This window comes from Melitaea cinxia, chromosome 18, assembly GCF_905220565.1.
Source record: "Melitaea cinxia chromosome 18, ilMelCinx1.1, whole genome shotgun sequence".
Classification (NCBI taxonomy): Eukaryota; Metazoa; Arthropoda; class Insecta; order Lepidoptera; family Nymphalidae; genus Melitaea; species Melitaea cinxia.
The window spans coordinates 15,328,777-15,350,242 of NC_059411.1; the positions used below are offsets into that span (position 1 = coordinate 15,328,777).

At 32.4% G+C, this 21,466-nt stretch overlaps 1 protein-coding gene across 1 annotated transcript in view; it reads right to left on the minus strand.

Annotated features, from left to right (window-relative positions):
- LOC123662153 (protein turtle-like) overlaps positions 1-21,466 on the minus strand; it is a 107,090-nt gene that overhangs the window by 10,712 nt on the left and 74,912 nt on the right. Inside the window, exons 9-16 of the mRNA XM_045597037.1 lie at positions 21,254-21,409; positions 20,398-20,554; positions 18,949-19,088; positions 18,449-18,585; positions 16,068-16,230; positions 13,713-13,857; positions 13,097-13,251; positions 11,283-11,374 (exon numbers count right to left, since the gene is read on the minus strand). Coding sequence (XP_045452993.1) covers positions 11,283-11,374; positions 13,097-13,251; positions 13,713-13,857; positions 16,068-16,230; positions 18,449-18,585; positions 18,949-19,088; positions 20,398-20,554; positions 21,254-21,409 — 1,145 coding nt within the window. The remainder of the gene's footprint in view (positions 1-11,282; positions 11,375-13,096; positions 13,252-13,712; positions 13,858-16,067; positions 16,231-18,448; positions 18,586-18,948; positions 19,089-20,397; positions 20,555-21,253; positions 21,410-21,466) is intronic.

Here is a 21,466-nt window from a genome sequence, read left to right on the forward strand (position 1 = left end):
AGTAAGATTACATTCTTTTAAAATTTCCAATATTTGTAATAAAATAGAAACATGTTCATTGAAATCCGCGGTTGCAATTATTAAATCATCAACATAACAACAAACTTTAACCCCGAAACGGTTTCCAAACAACTTATCTACTAATCTCTGTTGAGTGGCAGGTGCGTTAGTTAAACCAAACGCCATACGTTTAAACCTGAATGTACCACGTGACGGAATATAAAAAGCCGTTTTATCCCTATCCGATTCCTGAATCTGAGTTTGAAAAAAGGCACTACAAAAATCGATTGTTGACAAATAATGAGCATCCCTAAGATTATCTAAAATTTCTGATATATAAGGCAAACTATATGCATCCTTTTTGGTTACCGCATTCAGTTTCCGACTATCCAAACATAACCGATAGCTACCCGTATCCTTTCCCTTAGGAACCAAAAGTACCGGAGAACTCCACTCACTCTGACAGGGTTCGATGACATCCAACTCAAGCATCTTATCAACCTCCTCCGAAAGAATTCGTTGTTTCTCAGGAGACATCCGATAATATCTTTGCTTAATGGGAACAGCATCCCCAGTATCAATTCTATGAGTAACCACGGTAGTCAACCCTAAACCTTTACGCTCAAAAGAAACAGAACGAAACTGATTAATAATGCTATCAACAATTGAATGCTGATCGCTATTTAAATGTTCATAACCCGTAATGACGTCATCCGAATTATTACACAAAATAGATTCTTGTTTAAAACTAACTGAATTAATATATTTCGGACAAATTTTGAATATTTTCCAAAAGTCAATGCCTAAAATGATATCTGAATTAATTTCCGGAAAAACAAAAAATTTTATAAAATGAAGTTGATCTTCGAACGCAACCGGTAAACACAAGTAACCAAGAGAAAACAACTTGTTCCCGTTAGCCACAACCGCAGAAATAATGTTATCTTTAAAAAGAGTATAACCTCGTTGTAAGAAATCCTTATAAAAATTACCCCCCAAAATTGATATAGACGCACCAGTGTCTAAGAGACTCGACAACTTAATGTCATCTATATGTATAACGGCATAAGGCCTATTTTCAATACCATTATCATTACACAGAACCGAGTTTAATTTATACGATAAAAAATAAATTGAAATTGTTTTAAGCCAAGAATTCCAATCAGATTTAGAAAAATTAATATTATCACTAGTTTTAACTCGGTTCCAACTTACTCTTTTTTTTAAATCTTTAACCCCATTATTATATTTCGATTTACATTTAACACAATCGGGACGCTTAACATTAGGCTCACCGCAACCAAAACAAAACACAACATTCCGATCCTTAAAACAATCGGCATAAGAGTGAGAAAACGATTTACAACGTTGACAATAAACAGTACGGTTCGCCGCGCGATCACCGATGGAATTAATGCTCGGCTGAATTTTACTATTGCTATTATTACTAGGCACAGAATGTTTACGCTGAGTCGGCAATGATGTATGAGAATTATTGTAAGACGAGTTAGTAGGAGACGAAAATTGACGAGAGAATTTATGCGCTGAAGGAACAAAACGATCAGAATTAAAACGATTATTTTTATTAAAATACCCCTGATTATTAAAATTATTCGAATAATTAAATTTTTTAAATGAACTTTTAAAAACGTTTTTAACGCCAGTATTATAAGCTAAATCAGGTGCAACTAAATCATCCGAGACATTCTGTGGTTCGTGAAAATCTAAAAGTCTACTTTGAACATTCTCATAATTACGACACACATTCCTAAGCTGATCAATTGACGTTATATCTGATGACGCTAACATCCCTGCGTAACAAGGTCTAACGTTGTGTAATAAAATTTCTAATTTAAATTTTTCCTCAGGAGGAGTAGTCAATCTGTTAAACATTTCATCCATAACAGCCAAATAAATTACAATAGACTCATTCACCCCCTGAGTTCTATTTTGAATTTCCCTTAATAATTTGTAATCAAAATCTGGTTTATCGAAGTCCCTACGCAAATATTCTAAAACTACTTGCCAATCTGAAACCCCAGCACACACACTCCTATACCATTTTAAAGCATCGCCAACAAACAGCTGTAACGCAAAAGATAGAACTTTGTCATCCGCAATGCGATGAATAGTACAATGTTCCGTAACCCGGCGTATAAAAGAGCGTACGCAAGATTTACCGTCGAATTTAATTTTACTTAAATCTCCTAAACTGTTATGATCACAATGAACCGTTACATTCAAGGGATTACTAGATGATAACGAAGAAACTGTAAGAAATGGAGATGTATTAGACGATTTTAATTTATTAACTACCCCACAATAATTATTAAATTGATCAATACACAAATCGTAAATGTCCCTATTCTTCTTAACCTCATCCTCATCCAATCTGCCAATCCTATGATACAAATGAGCCAACAAATTCTCTGCCCTCAATAAACTATTAAAATTCGGATTAGAATTAATAATTGATTTCACTTTTATCAAGGTGTCACTAATACCGCCCAAATCAGTTATAATATCCAACGGACTGACCAAAATCTCTTCTGACGGTAACAATTTCGATAATTGTAATATTTGTTTACGTAAAGCTAAAACCGTGGCAGCTGGCTCCTCATTCCGAACAACCACCTCATATTCTAACTCAGCCTTAGGCAGGGATACGAATTTTATTAAGTGAGTCATCGTAGCACAATAATAAAATTTAAACGAAACAAAAAGTACAAAAAAATTCGATTTAAATTAATGTTAAAATGTAACAAAGAAGTACAAAGTAAGCAAAAATATTCGTTAATAGAGGGTAGTCAAAAAAAAATTTAGTTACGGCAAAAATTATTGAGCAAGAAATAATTAATACAAAAAGTAGGTAACTGAAAATTTTTAGCAAGGAACGATTAACAATGAAAAAACCGTGACTACGCTCGTACAAATCTTTTAAATTCAAATAAAAACTTTTAAATATTAACTTTAAATTTTAAACATACTAATATAAATAATACACAACCTAAACGAAACAGTAATCAAATTTAATTAATAAAAATGAAAAGTAATAATTTAACACAATTCACAAAACACAAAACACACAAAGACACAAGGACAAGACCCTTTATATACCCAGAGAAAACCACTTGCCAGGAATAAGAAAAAAAAAAAAAATTTGAGTGCCAATGCGATACCCTACAAAATAAAATAATTAAAATAATTCACCGACAAACAAATAATTTTAAATATTAGAGAATTTACGCTGGGCGCCAGTGCTATGTGTTAAAAAATTGTTCGTTGGGTTAGAGAGACACCCACAACTCCTAACACGAGACACAAGAGAGAGAGTAAAAAAAATTCCTACAGAATCTTAATCTTCTTTTTCAAAACACACAAAATCACCTTACACTAAAGCAAAGCTTAAACCTATAAGAACTACAATGACTCACCCACAATAAATTGCACTCAGATCTTAAGACGGCGAGAGAATCTAACCCAAAAAAAGAAAAGAGCAAAAAGGCAAAAAAAAGGCCGCAAACACTTGCCCTGAGGCTTATATACCCTAGCATCATAGATATAGTAAAAAAAAGTAGATAATGCGCGGCCTTTGTTGTTAGTGAAGCCACAAAACTCGGCTCCTTCAAGTAAATACACGCGCTCACGCACACATATGCATCAAACTACGCTCATTTTCGTTAGTATGTCACGAGGCTTCATACAGTAACTTTGCTTATAAAATGCCGTCTTGTGTGATTAAATGGTGCAAAAACAATACCAAAGTAAACAAAAAATCTGAAGGAATATCGTTTCACACGTAAGTACATATAAAACTTTAAATTTATTGTTATTCCAAAATAATATTGAGGTTATTCGGAACTTATAATTTCAATGTCACGTACCACGGGAGTGTTGCCAGTAGTTCTTTTTTTCAATACCCCAAAATGTGGGTAAGTAAATTGTACGCAATCAGAAAAATAATTAAGTAAAAAGTAGACATAGTTATTGTTTTTTTTTTCTCGTGTTATTTTATGTTACATAAATTGAAAATAAAAAAATCAAAATATATTTATGAATTATTAACTCGTTTGTTTTATGTTTTAACTTTTTACAATTTTTGAGTAAACTAGGTACCCATATTTTACTATCAAATTTCATGGTTTTAGGTTTCCAACGAATATTTTAATAAGAGGTGAATGGGTAGCGGCTGTAAGACCGAGAAAATGACCACGATTATGCTGGCCATGCGCATAAAGTCAATTTAATACGATTAGTGATTGAAAAATATTTGAACATAAGACTACATCATATTAGTAAAATGCAAACAATGACGATGACTCTGAGTTCTAAGCGACAAAAATTTAAAAAACTTATACAACATAAAGGATTCTAGGTTTAAGAAAAATAGTTAAAAAAAACCGACTGCAAACTGAAAAGAGATAAACAGAGGGGATAGGAAGTGTCCATTCATACGATTATCTTACGAATATATTTTTTTTATTATTCTACCGATTTTTTGTTTTATTTTTAGTAAATTTATTTAAAACTATAAACAGGTTTTTATTTTCACATACCCATTTTACCTATATTAAATTAATTGTTTAATAAAAATTTTAGGGACTTTTTTTAAAAGGTGTCAACACTTCACTCACCCACACATCTTTAAAAAAGTGGCTTCAGTTTTCTGTTCTAGGTGCGTTATCTACCTTTTTTTACTTGATCTATGCCTAGCATACCCCGCGCGTCGCGACACAACTACCCCCTAAGGTGAACCGCGACGTAACACAATACGAGGGTATTCCAAAATTAAATCAGTCGCCTAGAAAAAGTAAATAGCAACGCTAATGCATAACTGTGCTATTATACATAAGCAGGAACGAAACCAGGCGCTATTAAAAATATATGCTACAGTATATACCTAGAGACTGCCTACTCTCCCTTGTTAGACTTAAAACATATTCGTACAATGTCGCAGGCAAACATAGTATATAACATCGATAACAATTATTCAGTTTTCCCAACACTGTTTGAAATTATACCTAAAGTTGTCTGGTGCTGAGGCCACGATTACTGTGACAAAATCTGGTGGGGAAAGTGTTGATTGATTACAATTAATCAATTGCGAATGACACGTAAAATGAAGAAGACATAAAGGAGATTATCCGGGTAGTAAAAAACACAACAATACCATAGTATTTATTTTAATAAAACCTTCACAATCGCCGTTACAATATCACTGTTAAGTTGTCAGTCGATTTCGTCTAAAGCGATATTTGTATCAACAAGTGTATTTTAACTAATAATCAATGTTCACTCATCAGTTCATTTATTTACTGGACATTTGTTTCGTTGCAGTTATTTGAATTAAAATATAATTGATAATATGTATACAAAAGAAAAATAGGTTTCAGAAACATCTACTATACTTTTGACAGGTAAATAAACAAACACATTTTTTTTTTTAATTAAATATGTTCTAAAATACAAAAGTTGTCTGTTTTTACGACATCTTAATACTTATTTTTAGGTAATATTCGGCTGATATAGATGATTTCTTATGTAACAAATGTAATAGAAATTATAAATATAAACTATACTCGGATCGGGAATCGAACGAGCCAGAAGTCAATTGCGGAATCACTACTAACTGCCTCAATAAGCTAGTCAGTTAAAGTACAGAAGAAATTAGTTCGATCACGATTTAGGCTGTAGCATCCCACTGCTGGGTATACGCGTCTTTCTCCGTGTCGTACGGGTCGGAGCTTAATCCACCACTCACTTCACTTCGGGTTGGCGGATAGTTGGTGAGATTAAATTTGACATTTTTTTACTAGTTTCAATAGAGTAAGCGTTTATCTTCTCAACGGCCTTTCCTTTCTTATATATATGTATAAGCACGATATTAACACATTGTCAGTTCATATAACACTTAGAACAATTTTTGTCGTTTCTTGATCTCCAACAAGTACAAATAACAACGGGGATGCACATAAAATCGAATTTACATTTTACGTCTGTACACTTATACAAGTTCAAAACATGTCACATATTTACTACACATAATAATTATTTTTTTATTTAAATAAAATATTAGATTGCTTGCTTTCAATGTGAGTAGCTTTAACCAATTTCTGATTTTGATTAGTATCAAAATATTTTGTACGCCTCTACAGGCATTACATAAATATTTTATTATTATAATTTATAAATAATTACGTATGTAATCTTATAATCTAAAACATATTTGACTATTTTATTAACAGACATTATTGACATTTTTTTTGTGGTCTATTCTCTATACTGCTTGACTTTGAACTCGATCGGTACGGTCGACATCCTTATTTAGATATTGAAAAAAAAAACTAAGTGTGTAACTTCCGTCTTCCCGTGACGTTGGTTGTTGTAAATTATCCGAAACGTCGGGCATCTAAAAAACTTAATAAACCGCGATAAAATCTGAAAAAGTTGGTTCATTGTAATAGTTTAAGTATTAAAGACATTGACATTTTATATATTTTTTGTTGATTTTATTTTGTTTCACCAAAATTATTTTAAATATCACTTTTTACACTCGCACATACAGACGCAGTTCTCCACAGATAGTCTTTGCAATCCTGGTTATAATTTGTAGAGTAACGCACCGGGAATCAACATATTATGCATTCAGTTGATTTATCTAATTAAAATTAGGCTAACTATGATAATTGTATTTGCTTGCAAACGAAAAAAAAACCGACTTCAATTACATAGACCAGTAATACAACGTTGGTACATGAAACAATAGTCGAGGAAAAACTACTGAATGAAACTACTTGACAAGTACCAATTTGTAATTTTTAAAAAAATCATCAAAATCGGTACACCCAGTATAAAGTTATGAGGTATAAATGCAGCGTAGGTCGACGAAAAAGTAGTCTAGTATATACGCGTTAATAGCGGTAGCTCAAAAAGTACTCGTCAGATCTCAATTCAATTTAAACGTGACCACATGAAACTCACCACCTTTCAATTAAAAAAAAAATCATTGAAATCTGTCGACCTAACATACAAAAAATATAAAGTCGAATTAAAGAAACTCCTCCTTTTTTGCAGGCGGTTAATTAACAGATATCCATGCCATAATGAACTCCTCTTAATATAAATAAGATTATCTTTTATTTTTTCATTGAAACTATACATTTCTCAGATTCATAATTAAATTATTATTAACAAAAAAATCCCTTTTTTATTATTAGTATGATTCTTATGTAACTTTTGTTAGTATAATTTTAAAATGTTATTAAATTATTATTTTTATATGAAATTTATAAATATTCCAAGAATTATATCAAATATTAGAAAGAGTAATGAGGACTCCTTTGCTATCACTAAAAATTAGATATAAATAAATAAATAATAAAAAAACGCTTCATAGTCAACGGCCGTCAGTAGGATTCTCTCCTTTGTCTAGGTCGGGAAAAAATACACAAGTACAAACGCCCAGACCACGATAAACATCTATATCACCAATGTCTGTCGTGAGCGGGGATCGAACCCGCGACCGCAAGCGCGCCAGCCAGTGCTGTGACCGCTGCGCTAACGTGTCGTCTAGCATATCACAAAATTTTACGCATGAAAATATAATTAATTTATACTATATTTAATTTCTTAATTGTTATTTTATTTTAATACAATAATACCAATAATATTATTACAATAACTTTTATTTATTTTCGAGTCAAGTGACAGTGATGTTGTATTATTGAAACAAATTTAGAACAAAATTCTGTCGCTTTTCATAATCCCTAAATAACTAACAAATACATTTACAACTGACAGACAACTTTATATCAGTCGATATTTCATTCTGGCTTTAATAAATATTTTTATTTCGATCGTCACGTTATTCATACTTTTATTATTTGCGTTAATTGTATAAATGTGTTATATTAAGAAAAAATCTAATTTAATATTATGGCGTAGGCTGCCCACCTGCGAAGAAAATCCTTGATTCTTCAAGGACGTCTGACATTAATTAATTCATAACCGCTATGGATGATATCTTATATATAAAATTCTCGTGTAATAATGTCGGCTGAACAGATTTTTATGAAATGTTGTTTGCATATCGGGTAGGTCTGAGACGCGCCCAACATCTATTTTTCATATCGCTAAGTTAAGTATAAGAGGGGTAGGGGATTAAGGGGGTTAATAACATATGGCAAAACAACGTTTGCGGGATCAGCTAGTATACATATATAATTGTCCAAATGCAGTTATGTAGTAAAAATTAGATTATTGTAAATTTATATTGTGGTTTACATTTGTATTGTGATTTCTTGAACCAATTTGTTGACATTCCTTGAAATATATGGAAATGTATTATGAGAAAAACTGGTGTAGAGCACAGCAGGAAAATTCCTGCTTAAAATCTGGAGTAATCCGACTCGAGAAATACCTCAACCTTACAGTAGATCACAGCTAAATTATACTTCTTTGTGAAACAGTTTTGTGTTCCTGTGAAGAGTAAGGTGACCAGAGCTCCTGGCGGCAATCGAGGGTGAAGTTGGCAACGCGCTTGCGATGCTTCTGGTGTTGTAGATGGCCATAGGCTACAGTAATCGCTTACCATCACCTAAAATGTATATGTTATTACTTTATTATTTTATTTTAAAGTATACGAAACGGTTTATCGTTATAACCCAAATAGGTTAAGAAGTTAAATAACCTTTCAGGTAAATAAAGAAAATAATAATGCACGTGATTCCACTTATAAAGATTCTTTTTAATTTACCCTTATTTAGTTATTTTAATTTTTATTGACTTTTTCGATGGATCATCCAATAAGAACGAGCAAGTCACAGTTGCAATGTTATCCAAATCAGAAAAAGATAAATTATTGAATTCAGTCGCCAGTCGACTTACTTAGTCTGTAAAATATCGACTGATATGTCCATTGCCGATAAATTCCATTATCTAAATTATCTATATGCAGGACTCCCGCACTCTTCTTGAAGCGGTGACTACTTCATGTCTTGAGGCGGATATGTGTGAGTCCACGCTGCGCGCTGTCACTCCTCGATTTACAAATGATATGCTCTGTATTAACAATGATATAAACATACATTATAATAATATAACCAATATTTTCAAACATGAATTCGCGCCATTTTTGGCACGAACTTGTGGAGGCCTATGTCCAGCAGTGGATTTGCAATAGGCTGAAATGATGATGATAATGATGATGATGATGATGATGAACAAACATTTAAGTATTTTCTCAAAACAAAAAACTGACTTCAGTTCATATTGATATGTAAGTTAAAAAAAAATTCATCAAAACTCGCTCAAGTTTAAATGGCACACGACAAGAACCAACTTTCAATATAATAAATAAAAATAGTAAATAAACTTTAATAAAAACCAACCTTTTATTTTTATGTATTAAAAATATATTATTTTAATAAAATTTACCTTTAAATCTTTTTACATAATTTACATAAACAAAAGCATGTCGCGAAATTCAAGTACTAGTATTTACTTTGTAAATTATAAAAATTAAAATCAATTAGATTAAGCATGCATGTCACTCCATATTTCGAGCTATGCTCAGCAAGTTCTTTCATTTAATACCCATCATGAAGGAATGCATAAAAATTAAACACTCCGCCATCTTGGGTGTGAACGCCATGTTGGATTTAGAATGACATCACAAAGCCAAACATATATTGTCATCTAAACTAAATATGCTTCAAAATAGAAATGCAATATTCCACTTTCGATTTTTATATACATTGTAATTCTTTAAATAAAAGCTTTAACAAAATGGATCATGAAAATCGGTATACTATTAAAAAGTTATAAGGTACCAGAAAAAATTGAAAACCTTCTCCTTTTTTTGATGTTGGTTACTAGTAACGAAAGTTGAGAAAAAGCATTTAGTCTTATTTACTAGGGTTTTTTTCTTAAGTACCTTATAGCTAAATTGATTTATTTTTATATTATAAATTAATAACTTTACGTCATATTACAAAAAACATACATTTTTAAGATTCTTTTGGCTTATTATGAAAAGATAAAGAAAGGCAAATAATGAAGAAAACCCAATACTTCATATATATGAAATCTTGTAAGCAAACAGAGTAGCCCTTAATTAAAAGTTGGCTTATAGCGTGGGATCATTCATATACAACTTTTTTTTCTCATTTTTTATGAAGAGTTTACGAAAAGTTGTGATAAAAATAATTGATTTATTGGTTAATCAATTTAAATGAGGTAGGGCACAGGCGCACAGCAGGAAATTTCCTGTTCAAAATATGGAACAGCCCAACTGGGGTTGTACCTCGACCTTACAAAAGACCACAGCTAAGCAATACTTTTTTAAAGCAGTGTTGTGTTAGGGTGTAGGGTCGGCAACGCGCTTACGATGCTTCTAGTGGTGCAGACGTCTATAAGCTACGGTGATCGCTTACCATCAGGTGAGCCGTACGCTTGTTTGCCGACCTAGTTGTATAAAAAAAATCAATATTCTATTTCGTAAACAAAGAGTACTTCACAAATTTATATTGCCAACTAGTTTACACGACGTACTTGCTTTCTTCGAACTGTCAAATGCGCAATGTTCATTCAAGTGTAATAATCGAATATTATAATTATAAAGCTGAAGAGATTATTTGTTTGTTAAAAAAAAAACGCGTTAATTTCAGGAACTAGGTACTGGTTCGACTTAAAAAAATATATTTGTGTTGGATACTCCATTCTTTGAAGAAGGCTATAGCCTATAGCTATAGGCTATAACAACAGCAGATACATTTTCTAAAATTCTCCAATTTCTTTGGCTATTTTCTTAACTTTTGATTCCATAAAAACAATCGTTCGAATCAGTCAAACCAATCTCGAGATTTGCGCTTAGCAACAGATTTAATTATTCATTTTTATTGACATAACCATTAAGGTCACTGCTCTCACGCAGTGTTGTGTTCTTGTAGTGAGTGAGATAATCAGAGCTTCTGAGGAGGGACGAGGGTAAGGTCGGCAACGCGCTTGCGTTGGTGTTGCAGGCGTCGTCTATATGTAACAGTAACCGCTTAACATCAAATGAACCGTAGGCTTGTTTATGACCCTTGTTGTATAAAAAAGTGTGTGTGTGTGTGTGTGTGTGTGTGTACTTATGTACGCACGTAAGAAGTTATACTTCAAGTTAACTTCACGTTGCTAACTTCTTCTTCGTTGACCAGCTTACTTCAAGGAAGTGGGTTTTTGTGGTGGGTGACGCATTTAAAAGAAGTATAACTTCAAAAAAGACAAGATTTCATACTTACACCATTTTTTGTTACAATAACAGGTTCACTGTAAACTTTTTTGTTAACGTCTTCACTTCCAAGCTTGCTATATTCATCTATTGGTTTCTTATCTAAAACAAAAATGCGCATTAAGTTTGACCGTAGAACCTTTTTAACTTCAGTTATTACCAAAGCTGTTATCATGACCTACAACAAGAAATTTACTATATTTCTCTCTAGTTATTCTGAAGTTATTCTGAATTCCCATTTTTTTTTAGCTTCAAACATGGCAAACGTGTAATTAATTTTACTTATCAATATTTTAATCACGCACAATATAAAATTAAGAATAAGAATTTCTAAGATATTCTTTCTTAGTCCCGATCTTTATTATAATGAAACAACTTTTTTTGGATTCTATCGCGGTTTATTAAATTTTTTGCAATGGAACGGGCTATGCTTGGGGTCTCTCTCAAAGACAGGATTAGAAATGAGACTATCCGCGAGAGAACGAAGGTAACCGACATAGCCCATAGAATTAGCAAGTTGAAGTGGCAGTGGGCTGGTCATCTGTGTCGCAGGACCGATGGCCGTTGGAGTAGACGGGTCCTAGAGTGGAGGCCGCGTCTTGGCAAACGCAGTTTGGGACGTCCTCCGGCCCGTTGGACCGACGATCTACGTAAGATTGCCGGTGTAGGCTGGATGAGGATTGCGGAAGACCGGGATGTGTGGCGCGAACTTGGGGAGGCCTATGTCCAGCAGTGGACTGCGATAGGCTGAAGTGTTATTAAATTTTTTAGAGGACAATCCTCTCGTGACCGTGGTTGCTGTAAAATATCCCAAACATTGAACATATAAAAAGCTTAATTAAACCGCGATAAACTCGCGTAAGTATTAGAAAACAATACTGATCCTTAATAGAAAATAAATATAAATAAATTCATCTAAATAATCTGCGATGTTCATTTGACTACACTAAGCTCAACGTTATCAGCTAATCTACTTTTATTCTTAGCTAAACTATCAATTGAGTAAGCTTTAGGGTATACAACATAAGGTAATGAAAGTCTAATAAATTCTTAATTCCTTCTTCTGTCTACTATTTTAATTTTCAATTTAATCGACTGTTAGCCACATCCCTAAAACAGGCCATTAGTGACTCGCATAGTACGAGATTAAAGTTATTTATTAAGTGGCTTTTGAGAATTCGGTCGTTTAAGGCATTAAGTTAAGTAGAGATTTAGTGTCACTACACATTGAGACAAGATGGACCTTTTAAAATTTAATATATTTTTCGACATTTTCAGAAATTTTAACCGATAATTTTAGTCCATTTTAGAAATGTGAAGAATAAAATTCCTATTTTAAATAAATACTTTATCTAAATTCTTAATTCGCTTCAGCCTGTAATATCCCACTGTTGGGCATAGACTTCTTTCCCCATGTAGGAGGAGGATCAGAGCTTAATCCACCACGCTGCTCCAATGCGGGTTGACGGATATATTCCCTGCTATGAGTAACGATCGCTATCAGGTGTACATGATAACAACCGGGACCGACGGCTTAACGTGCTCTCCGAGGCACGGTGGGGCGACCCACAAAGACTGCACAAACACCCAGACCATGGCAAACACCTGTATGGCCAATACAAATGTATGTCATGTGCGGGGATCGAACCCGCAACCGCCAGCGCAACCGGCACAATCCATAGCTGTGACCGTTGCACCAACGCGGCGTCTTAATTACTACTACTTAACATTAGAAATGGACAAATATCCAATAATTTCTAACAAAGATAGATTAAATAAGTAAATTTTGGCGTATAGTCAACATGCAGAGTATATAGAACTTACCAAATTGGACAGGTATTATATCAGGGTCTTCATCCATTTCAGCGTCCATTTTCAGTTCGTATTGGCTACTGTAATCAACTTTTGGTGAAGCTGTATACGTTGGTAGATCTTTTTTAGCAAATGATTCTACACTATCATCAGTATATAGCGCATTCCTGGTAAAAAAGCAATGTTTTAGAAGAAAGAAGGGATTGGCCTGATCATGTTAAATTTTAGTACAGAACGATTTAACTTTTATATGAATATTGGTCAGAAACAAAAGTCAAACATCCAAAAGCTAAAGCCAATCTCCAGCTACAATTACGCCAATCAATTGTCGTTTACTGGCAAAACCGATTCTTGGTTAGGCACACCTTAGTTGTGTACATATACTTTATGATAATATCGGACATATATATTCGTTATATACTTGATTACAAAAATGTTTCAACGTATTACGGTGTCACAATGAATCATTGTGTACGTCAGACCAAACCAATATCACTTGTCATTTATCACCGTCCAAGCTAGTCAACTGCAAACACAAAATTTAGACAACGTAACCCTTATTGACCGGATGTGACATGACGTGACGTGACGTGACTGCTGCACTAACTTTGCTATTTAATTGACTCACGTGGACGGAGGTTGTTTCACGTGTCGCCTGTTGAAGTGACAACGGTACACCGCTATGACTATAGCGCACACTACAGCGCTGAGAAGCGCCAACATCGCTACAAGTGACGCGGTCATTGGAGACAGGTTGAAGGGGTTGCTGGCACCTGTTGAAAATTAATATTTGATCAAACTTCTTTTATTTCTCAAATAGTTCATTTTCTTTAGTATAATGTGAAGTAATAATAATATTAAATAAATAACAAGAAAAAGACATCGTTTTTGTCCGACTGTTGTAACTCTTCGCACAAGTAAAATGGTGTTGATACTTTTAGAGGCTAGATAAATAACTAAAAACATGATATCTATATAGTGAGTATTTCCCGAGTAGAACTCAGGGAATAGACGATACGTATTTATTGTACAAATTGCAAATCACTACAAAAAAAAACAAAGTCGCTTCCCGCTCTCTGTCTGCTCCTATGTATTCTTAGATCTTTGTAACTACGCAACAGATTTTGATGCGGTTTTTTTTTAAATAGATAAAGCAATTGTTTAAGGGACAGGTTTATACGTATAATAAGTTTCTAACGTATCTTGCGTTGTTGATAGTATTAGCATTGCAGCTGTGCGATGCCGGAGCGGGTCGATAGACAATAATATTGACATGCACTATAGCTTTTTTTCCTGGTAATTTTTGCGACTAAAAAACTGTTTATAATTTAATTTTCTTTTTTCGTGTTTTATTTTTTTTTGCTTATTTTCACCTTATTGGCCCTGAAGTCAAAGCCTGGAAGGTTTTTGAAGCTAGAACACTATGGCTACAATAATACTGGACCATATTTTACCATCAATCAGTTATATTGACAGCTGCTATATAATGATCCTTAGACAAAATTTAACTCGAAAGTACCAGAAGTTTCTTTTGGGTGACACTTTATTTAACTCCGTTACTTTGAAATTAGTATGGACAAAATATTAAGTAATTATCATATTTATTATTAGTTAAGATGTAAAACAATGATTACTCATTTAAAATATTGAACTGAAATTCGAACTTAAAATTTATTTTATTCCCCTGGCAGTTTTGTATCGTCTGCCATATTCATTCTACGTGAAGGTAGCATTGCCTTGGAATACAGATTTTCCAGTCAGTATACAGTCTTGTTTCATACGAGTATAGTCATCTTGTGTGGAATTCCAATTAATCTTGAACGGGAAATTTTGCCATTTTATTAAAGTTTGTTATAATATTTTATTAATAAAATATTCTGACGTAATTTTTACAATTATTACTAAGTAAATGTTGAAAGCCTTATTCCTAGTAAGCTTCAAACTCGCTGAAAGAGTAAGTCGAGCTTGACCAATTTTATTATTAATGAACAAATATCAAGCAAATTTCATCTTTATTTACTTGGTAATAAAGTTTGTAGCTGTATAACAAAATATATGAATTTCACTGTACACAACCCAATAGGTTTATTATGAACATTTTGCGGTAAATGTAAAGCACGCTTTAGAATTTAAATTAATTGATTATTATTAAATTTCATGGTTTATAGAATATTTTTAGTATATAATAGCATACATCCATAAATACACTCGAAAAACATTACTCTTCTTTTGCAGTCGGGAAGGATGTAAAACATAATAAAAATTAAATCAAAATTTTTTAAAAAACCCCCGACACAATAACCTGAGTTGCCTTTAAAAAGTAAAAAATAATTAGAGAAACTCAATCTTAAAGTACGTAAGTAAGTACGAGTATTAAGAATTCTAAAAAAAAACATCGCTTTAGGGGATACTTATTTATTACCTACTATTTATTTTTTCATTATTATCACATGCCTACCTAACTAACTTTACCCGAGCCTTATTATTTGGGCAGACATCGTTGACGGTCGTATCCGAAACGCAATGCAACTTATTTTATACTTTTTATAGGTTACACTTATTATAATGTAGATTTTGTTTCTCGCAACCACATATATATGCAGATATTGGGTATTTTCACCACTTTTACCCCCATTTTTTTTAGGGCTCAAGCGATTTTCATTGAACACATTATTTTGTAATGTGCACGTGATGCGCTTTCATTTGAGACTCCACTAGATTATTTCCAGACATTCGGTTATTCTTCCCCACTTTCACCCCCCACAACTTTTAAACGACAACCGATTCTCATCAAATATATCTAAAAATACTCGCCCGTAACTCATCTTTCACACAAAAAAACTAAATTGAAATTGCTTCATCCGTTCGCGAGCTACGGAGCCACAGACAGATAGACACGTCAAACGTATAACACCCCTCTTTTTGCGTCGGGGGTTAAAAAAGAAAGTAGAATAAGTATTAAAAGTTAGTCTACACAACGAACCTGTATATTTATCCGGGGATCGAACAGCGATTGTGTATAGGGTCACCAATTCACTCCTTCCCTTCGCATTCGCCGCATACAAATTGAGGACATAACTTACTCCCCTGTCCAGCCCTAGCACTTCGAAGCTGGGAGTGAAGTTTGAAGTTAAGTTCGCTTGGACCTACGAATTATATGTATAAATTATATACATAACTCGTTTTAATATGGCCTTGAAATATCATTCATGTCATATTACACTTTAGTTCTTACTGTATCTTTATTGATTTAGATAGGTTATACAAAAATTAAAATCAAAATTAAAAAAAAATCGTTTCAGCCGTTATATGCCGCTATAGGAAAAGGATCAGAGCTTAATCCACTACGCTGCTACAATACGGGTTGAGGGAATAAAAAAATAACGTTTTTTAAATACATAATTATAGTTAAAAGTGACGCTATCACCGATTCCGAATGTAGATTCTGCAGATAATAACCGGCAAGGAAAAATGCAGTTTCTTTTTTAAAAATAATAACCTTGCATGATTTACAGCGACCATATGACACATACAACCTTTCGATTTAAAAATGATCTTCGAATTTGGTCTTCTCAGTTAAAATTTCTGAATTAATATACATAAAAAGAAATAATAATAATAATACAGTCGTATTAAAAACCTGCCTTTTTGAAGTCGGTTTAAAAAATCACATTACCGGTTATCGAAATTAGATAATCACTAGTATTTTCAATGTTTTAACGGTATTGTAATAATCATTTAAATGACAGACAATATTTTAAATAAACAAATAATCAAACTTGCATAAAAACAAAATAAAATTGGGTTGTCTGGAAGAAATGGCTAAATAGCCATAAGTCCGCCCATTGTACTTCACAGTCTGTAAATATTTTTTTAAATGTGTTTATTGTTTAAAATGTAGTTGTGGTGTACAATAAAGTATAAATAAATAAATAAATAAACTTCTCTCTTTCCACAAAAAAAATTAAAAAGCAAATAAATTTACAACTTACAATGACTGTCACAAGATGTTTTACGTGAAATTTAATGAATTAAAATGATGAAAAATATGAAACTCCATTAAATCAAAACGTAGATCATTAAAACACTTCTTGAAATTCAACGCTCGTGTTTATTAAATTAATTTTAAACTTGTGCTTTTCAAAGTATTAAGTGTAACTTGAAACTTTATCAAAGGTCTTACACGAAAATTATATTAAAAATTAACACCTGACGAGAATACGAAATGTTGAAATTATTATTATTAATTAAGTATTCCTACACTAATTATTATGAAGTGTAAAGATTTGATTTTTTGTTTGTATGTAGATACCAAAAATGACCAACCGATTTTGATAATTCTCTTATCGGTAAAATGGTACGTCATACTAAGGCAAGGCTATAATTTAACGGAAGAAGAAGGAACAGCTAAAATGTATTTGTATTCAGCGCAGGTGAAATTTTTTTATAATTTAAATGCCAATATATCACAGATCGTAAATATTTGCAACTAAAATTATTTATAAATTTTGAAGTTATAGGTATTTCTTTTGGCGCGTAACCGTGTGGTGGCGTGTGACACCAGAATAGGAACGAAGTTCCTTATTATAAAATATTAATTTCAAGTTCTATCAAAGTATAAAGAAAATAATTATCTGGGTACACATTTTTTATTATGATTTTTTATCGATAAAAATCAAATAAACTACTTTACAAAATTGTTTTTACACCATTATTTTATTTACAATAATTTTTAAAACTATATAATAAATATCGAATGATATAATAATAATAGCAAACTGTAATAATAATAACAGTCATCACGTAGACTATACATTAGACACTGTATAGCCATCATACACAGATTATACATAAAAATCTTTCGCTTTTCTTGAACGTTACGAACGTTTTTTGCCGGCTAGGGTACCCATCCGTAACGCCCCATAAGGAATTTGATCCAATAATTAAATATTTTCTTATCATTGAAATTACATTGAATAGACTTTTTTCTAAAGTATTTATTTTAGGTTTTAAATTAAATTCATTTGATTAAAATAGGGTTTTTACTTGTATCGACACTTCTATGTATACTTCTGTTTTCTTAATAATGACATGTTTTATACAACATTTCTCAACAGAAACTATTTTTCAATAATTTATAATAATAATACAGTTTATTGTACACTAAAAACAGAAATGATACATAGCAAAGAAAGAAAAATACTAACAATACATTTATTGGGTACGAAGGGCGGCCCCAGGCCAGTAATTCATATTTGAATATTAGAAATTAAAGGATCCTAAAATAAGCATGGTAAAGAAAAAACAAACATAGAAAGAAATAAGTTTAGTTTTACATCTACATAGAAACAAAATCATACTCACAGACTTTGACGGTAGTTCTAGAACTTCAAGAATGAAAACCTGCGGGAGTCCGCCGTCAAAGCCTTCAATGCAATCAACGTGTAAACCATCTGTGCTTTGTTCTATTACAGTACAGTTCTGTAACGACGTTGGTCGACCTGAGAAACAATATCAAATATTTTGATTTTATATATAATGTAATATTAATGTACAGGCCTTGCCTGAAATACAGCGCCATCTTTATTTCCAACTCTATTTAAGGAATAACTTATTGAAAGAGCTGCATTAAAATATATTCAGAATTACCAGCATCAGTAAATGTTTGTTTCGAAATAACAATAAAAAAAATTTCTGGTTAGTTGGTCAAAAAAGTCACTTCAAATTTATATTAAAAATGTGCTAGTTTATCCCCTAGAAGTAATCAGATGTCTTACGTGGTTTTATAATGCTCACACAAAAATTCTTCGTAATTTATAATAAATTATCTTATTTACTATTAAAAACATGAAAGTTTGTATTACCAGCAGCGACAAGATTGTAAACACAAGGCATCTCCTGCTTGCCCACTGAGTTAGTTGCCAAACAAGTTATAGTACCAAAATCTCTGTCCTCTGATGGAGTATAACTCAGTACTGAGGATTGTCCTTTTACTGTGTACAAGCTACAATAAAAAATATTCTATGAAATAAGCCTATGAATGCAGGGTAGTTAGAGAAAAACACAATGCCCTCGAAATTAAATATAGATGTAATATAACATGTCCAAACAAGTTTTGAATGTATCTGAATTCATCTTAAGTAAGAGTGGAAGAAGTTATGAGAAAGAGACTAAAAATACTTACTAAATTGTTATTTACATATATTACTTATAAAAAGTACGGAAAAGTACATAAATAATGGATATTGCAGTCGATTTTTATAAAGTTCACAGGACACCTATCCGAGTGAATTTTGTAATTATATACACTTTCAGCATCACCAATAATAATTATGGTATTTAAATTAATTTAGATTTTTCTTCGTATTATATAAATAAAAAAAAAAAAAAAAAAAAAAAAAAACAGTAACAATCTGTCAATTATAACCATGACTCATTTCTCGATAAAGGGTATTAAATTAACTACAATTTATAGTAAGCTCTGTCAAAATTCCCGAAGGAACAATATAATGTATAATATACCACAGAGACAACCTAATCGAATCCACTTAAATGCTACTTAAATATTCATTTTAGATGAAAATAATGACAGACATATTGCTGTAACCTACTGTGGAAGGAAACCTCCTTTTCAGAGCAAAGGTCTCTTCGCCAATGAAGGAAATGGGGTGGAACTTAATTCACTACGGCCGTCAATAATAGACAAGCATATAATGTATGCCGAAAATTTGTTTTCTAATATTAAGGTCTCCTTATTTCAGTTATCCTTCACCCAACCACGAAATTAATTTCAAAGATAGTTTTAGTCATGGAAATCTCTGCGGTGCTAACCCTAAATTTTCTCGCAGTAGTCAATCTCATTTCAGGAGCAAGCTCTCTGGGGTTATTTAGGCTAAAATTGTATATCTAGAAATGAATAATGTATTTGCATTAAGGATAGTTCGATTTTCAACTGCAAGTAATACTAATGCTGAAGAAAAAGAAACATGGAAATTACACAATAACACATTTAAAATTCTTGATTTAAAATAAAAAGGAAAAAAACGAGTGTGCTTTAGACCACACGACTCAAATAAAACTTCTGTAACAATAGGTCTACAATAGGCCAGCACTGTCTTAGATATACGAAACATAACTGGCTGTGACAGAAAGAGAGAAAGAAAATGTTTGCTGGCACCTTCTCTCTTGCTCCTTTCACCTCGCCCGATCACACTTTTCGTAACGCTCTCGTCACGCATTCATCAGCTTACTCTCCAAGTCAAGCGTGCTTAAAGTAAGTGCGTAAAAAAAACTATGTTGTAAATGATTCCTACCTTGGAGGTATTTCGCTAAAGTCACCAGATCTATTGATAGCCCACTCGAAATTTGAAGGTTCAGGGTTAGAATCGACGTTACATATTAGTTCTATTAATTCCTTTTTCAGGGCACCAAATACTTGCGCATCTTCAGGTAAATTACATGAAGGTGCATCTGTGGAACGGTGTAACAGTATAGTATCTGGGAAATTGTGTATGATATTTATGAGTTATTTGTCTACTACTTAGGTGTGCTATAATTTTTATTTAATAACTTCTGACATTAAAATAACATCTTCAACTTTTCTAATGCTGTTACAGATTTTTGTACTACCTTCAAGGTTATTAGAAGTTCGCCACACAGAATTATAAGTATAATACTTGTGTAAAAACATAGTTCATAACCTTAAAATTTTGTTAACTACCCCTTTGTTCAAAAACAAGTTTTTCATATTAAGTAAACGACTATGTTTACAAATCTTAACATCGGAAGTTTGTAAGGAAGTTTACGTCAAAATTGAAGTTGGGATATGCAATGATCTATCGAAAAGAGCATATACTGAATATGGTCTAGTTTTTCTATTTTTATTTTAGCTAAAAAGCAACACAGATTATGCATCTTATTTGTATTCTAGGTGAAATAATACTGGCAATTTAAGCTTGATTATATATTTGATTCATTGTTTTCATTTTAATAATATTCTGACGTAAACTTATGCTTGCACTTCTCGTGCAAGACTTTGTAAATTTATCTGACAGTAAAACTTCAATAGTTGAAAACGTTATTCTAAGATATAATCTAGAGATGTAAAAATTAGTATTTAATGGTTATTATCAAAATTCCATCAAACCAATCAAACTACTTCAAACTCACATCGAACTTGTAAAGATACGGGGTTGCTGGAAGCACTGCCCTCGTTATTTTGGGCTAGACAACTGTAATCGCCTGAAGCTGTTCTGTTAACGCTCTGCAGGACAAGACTTTGATCGCTCAGTATGATTCCTGAACTCACGTTGTGTTGAATCTCTTCTGACTAAACAAAAAAAAACTTTAGTTACAACCAAACCACCGAGGTGACTATGATTG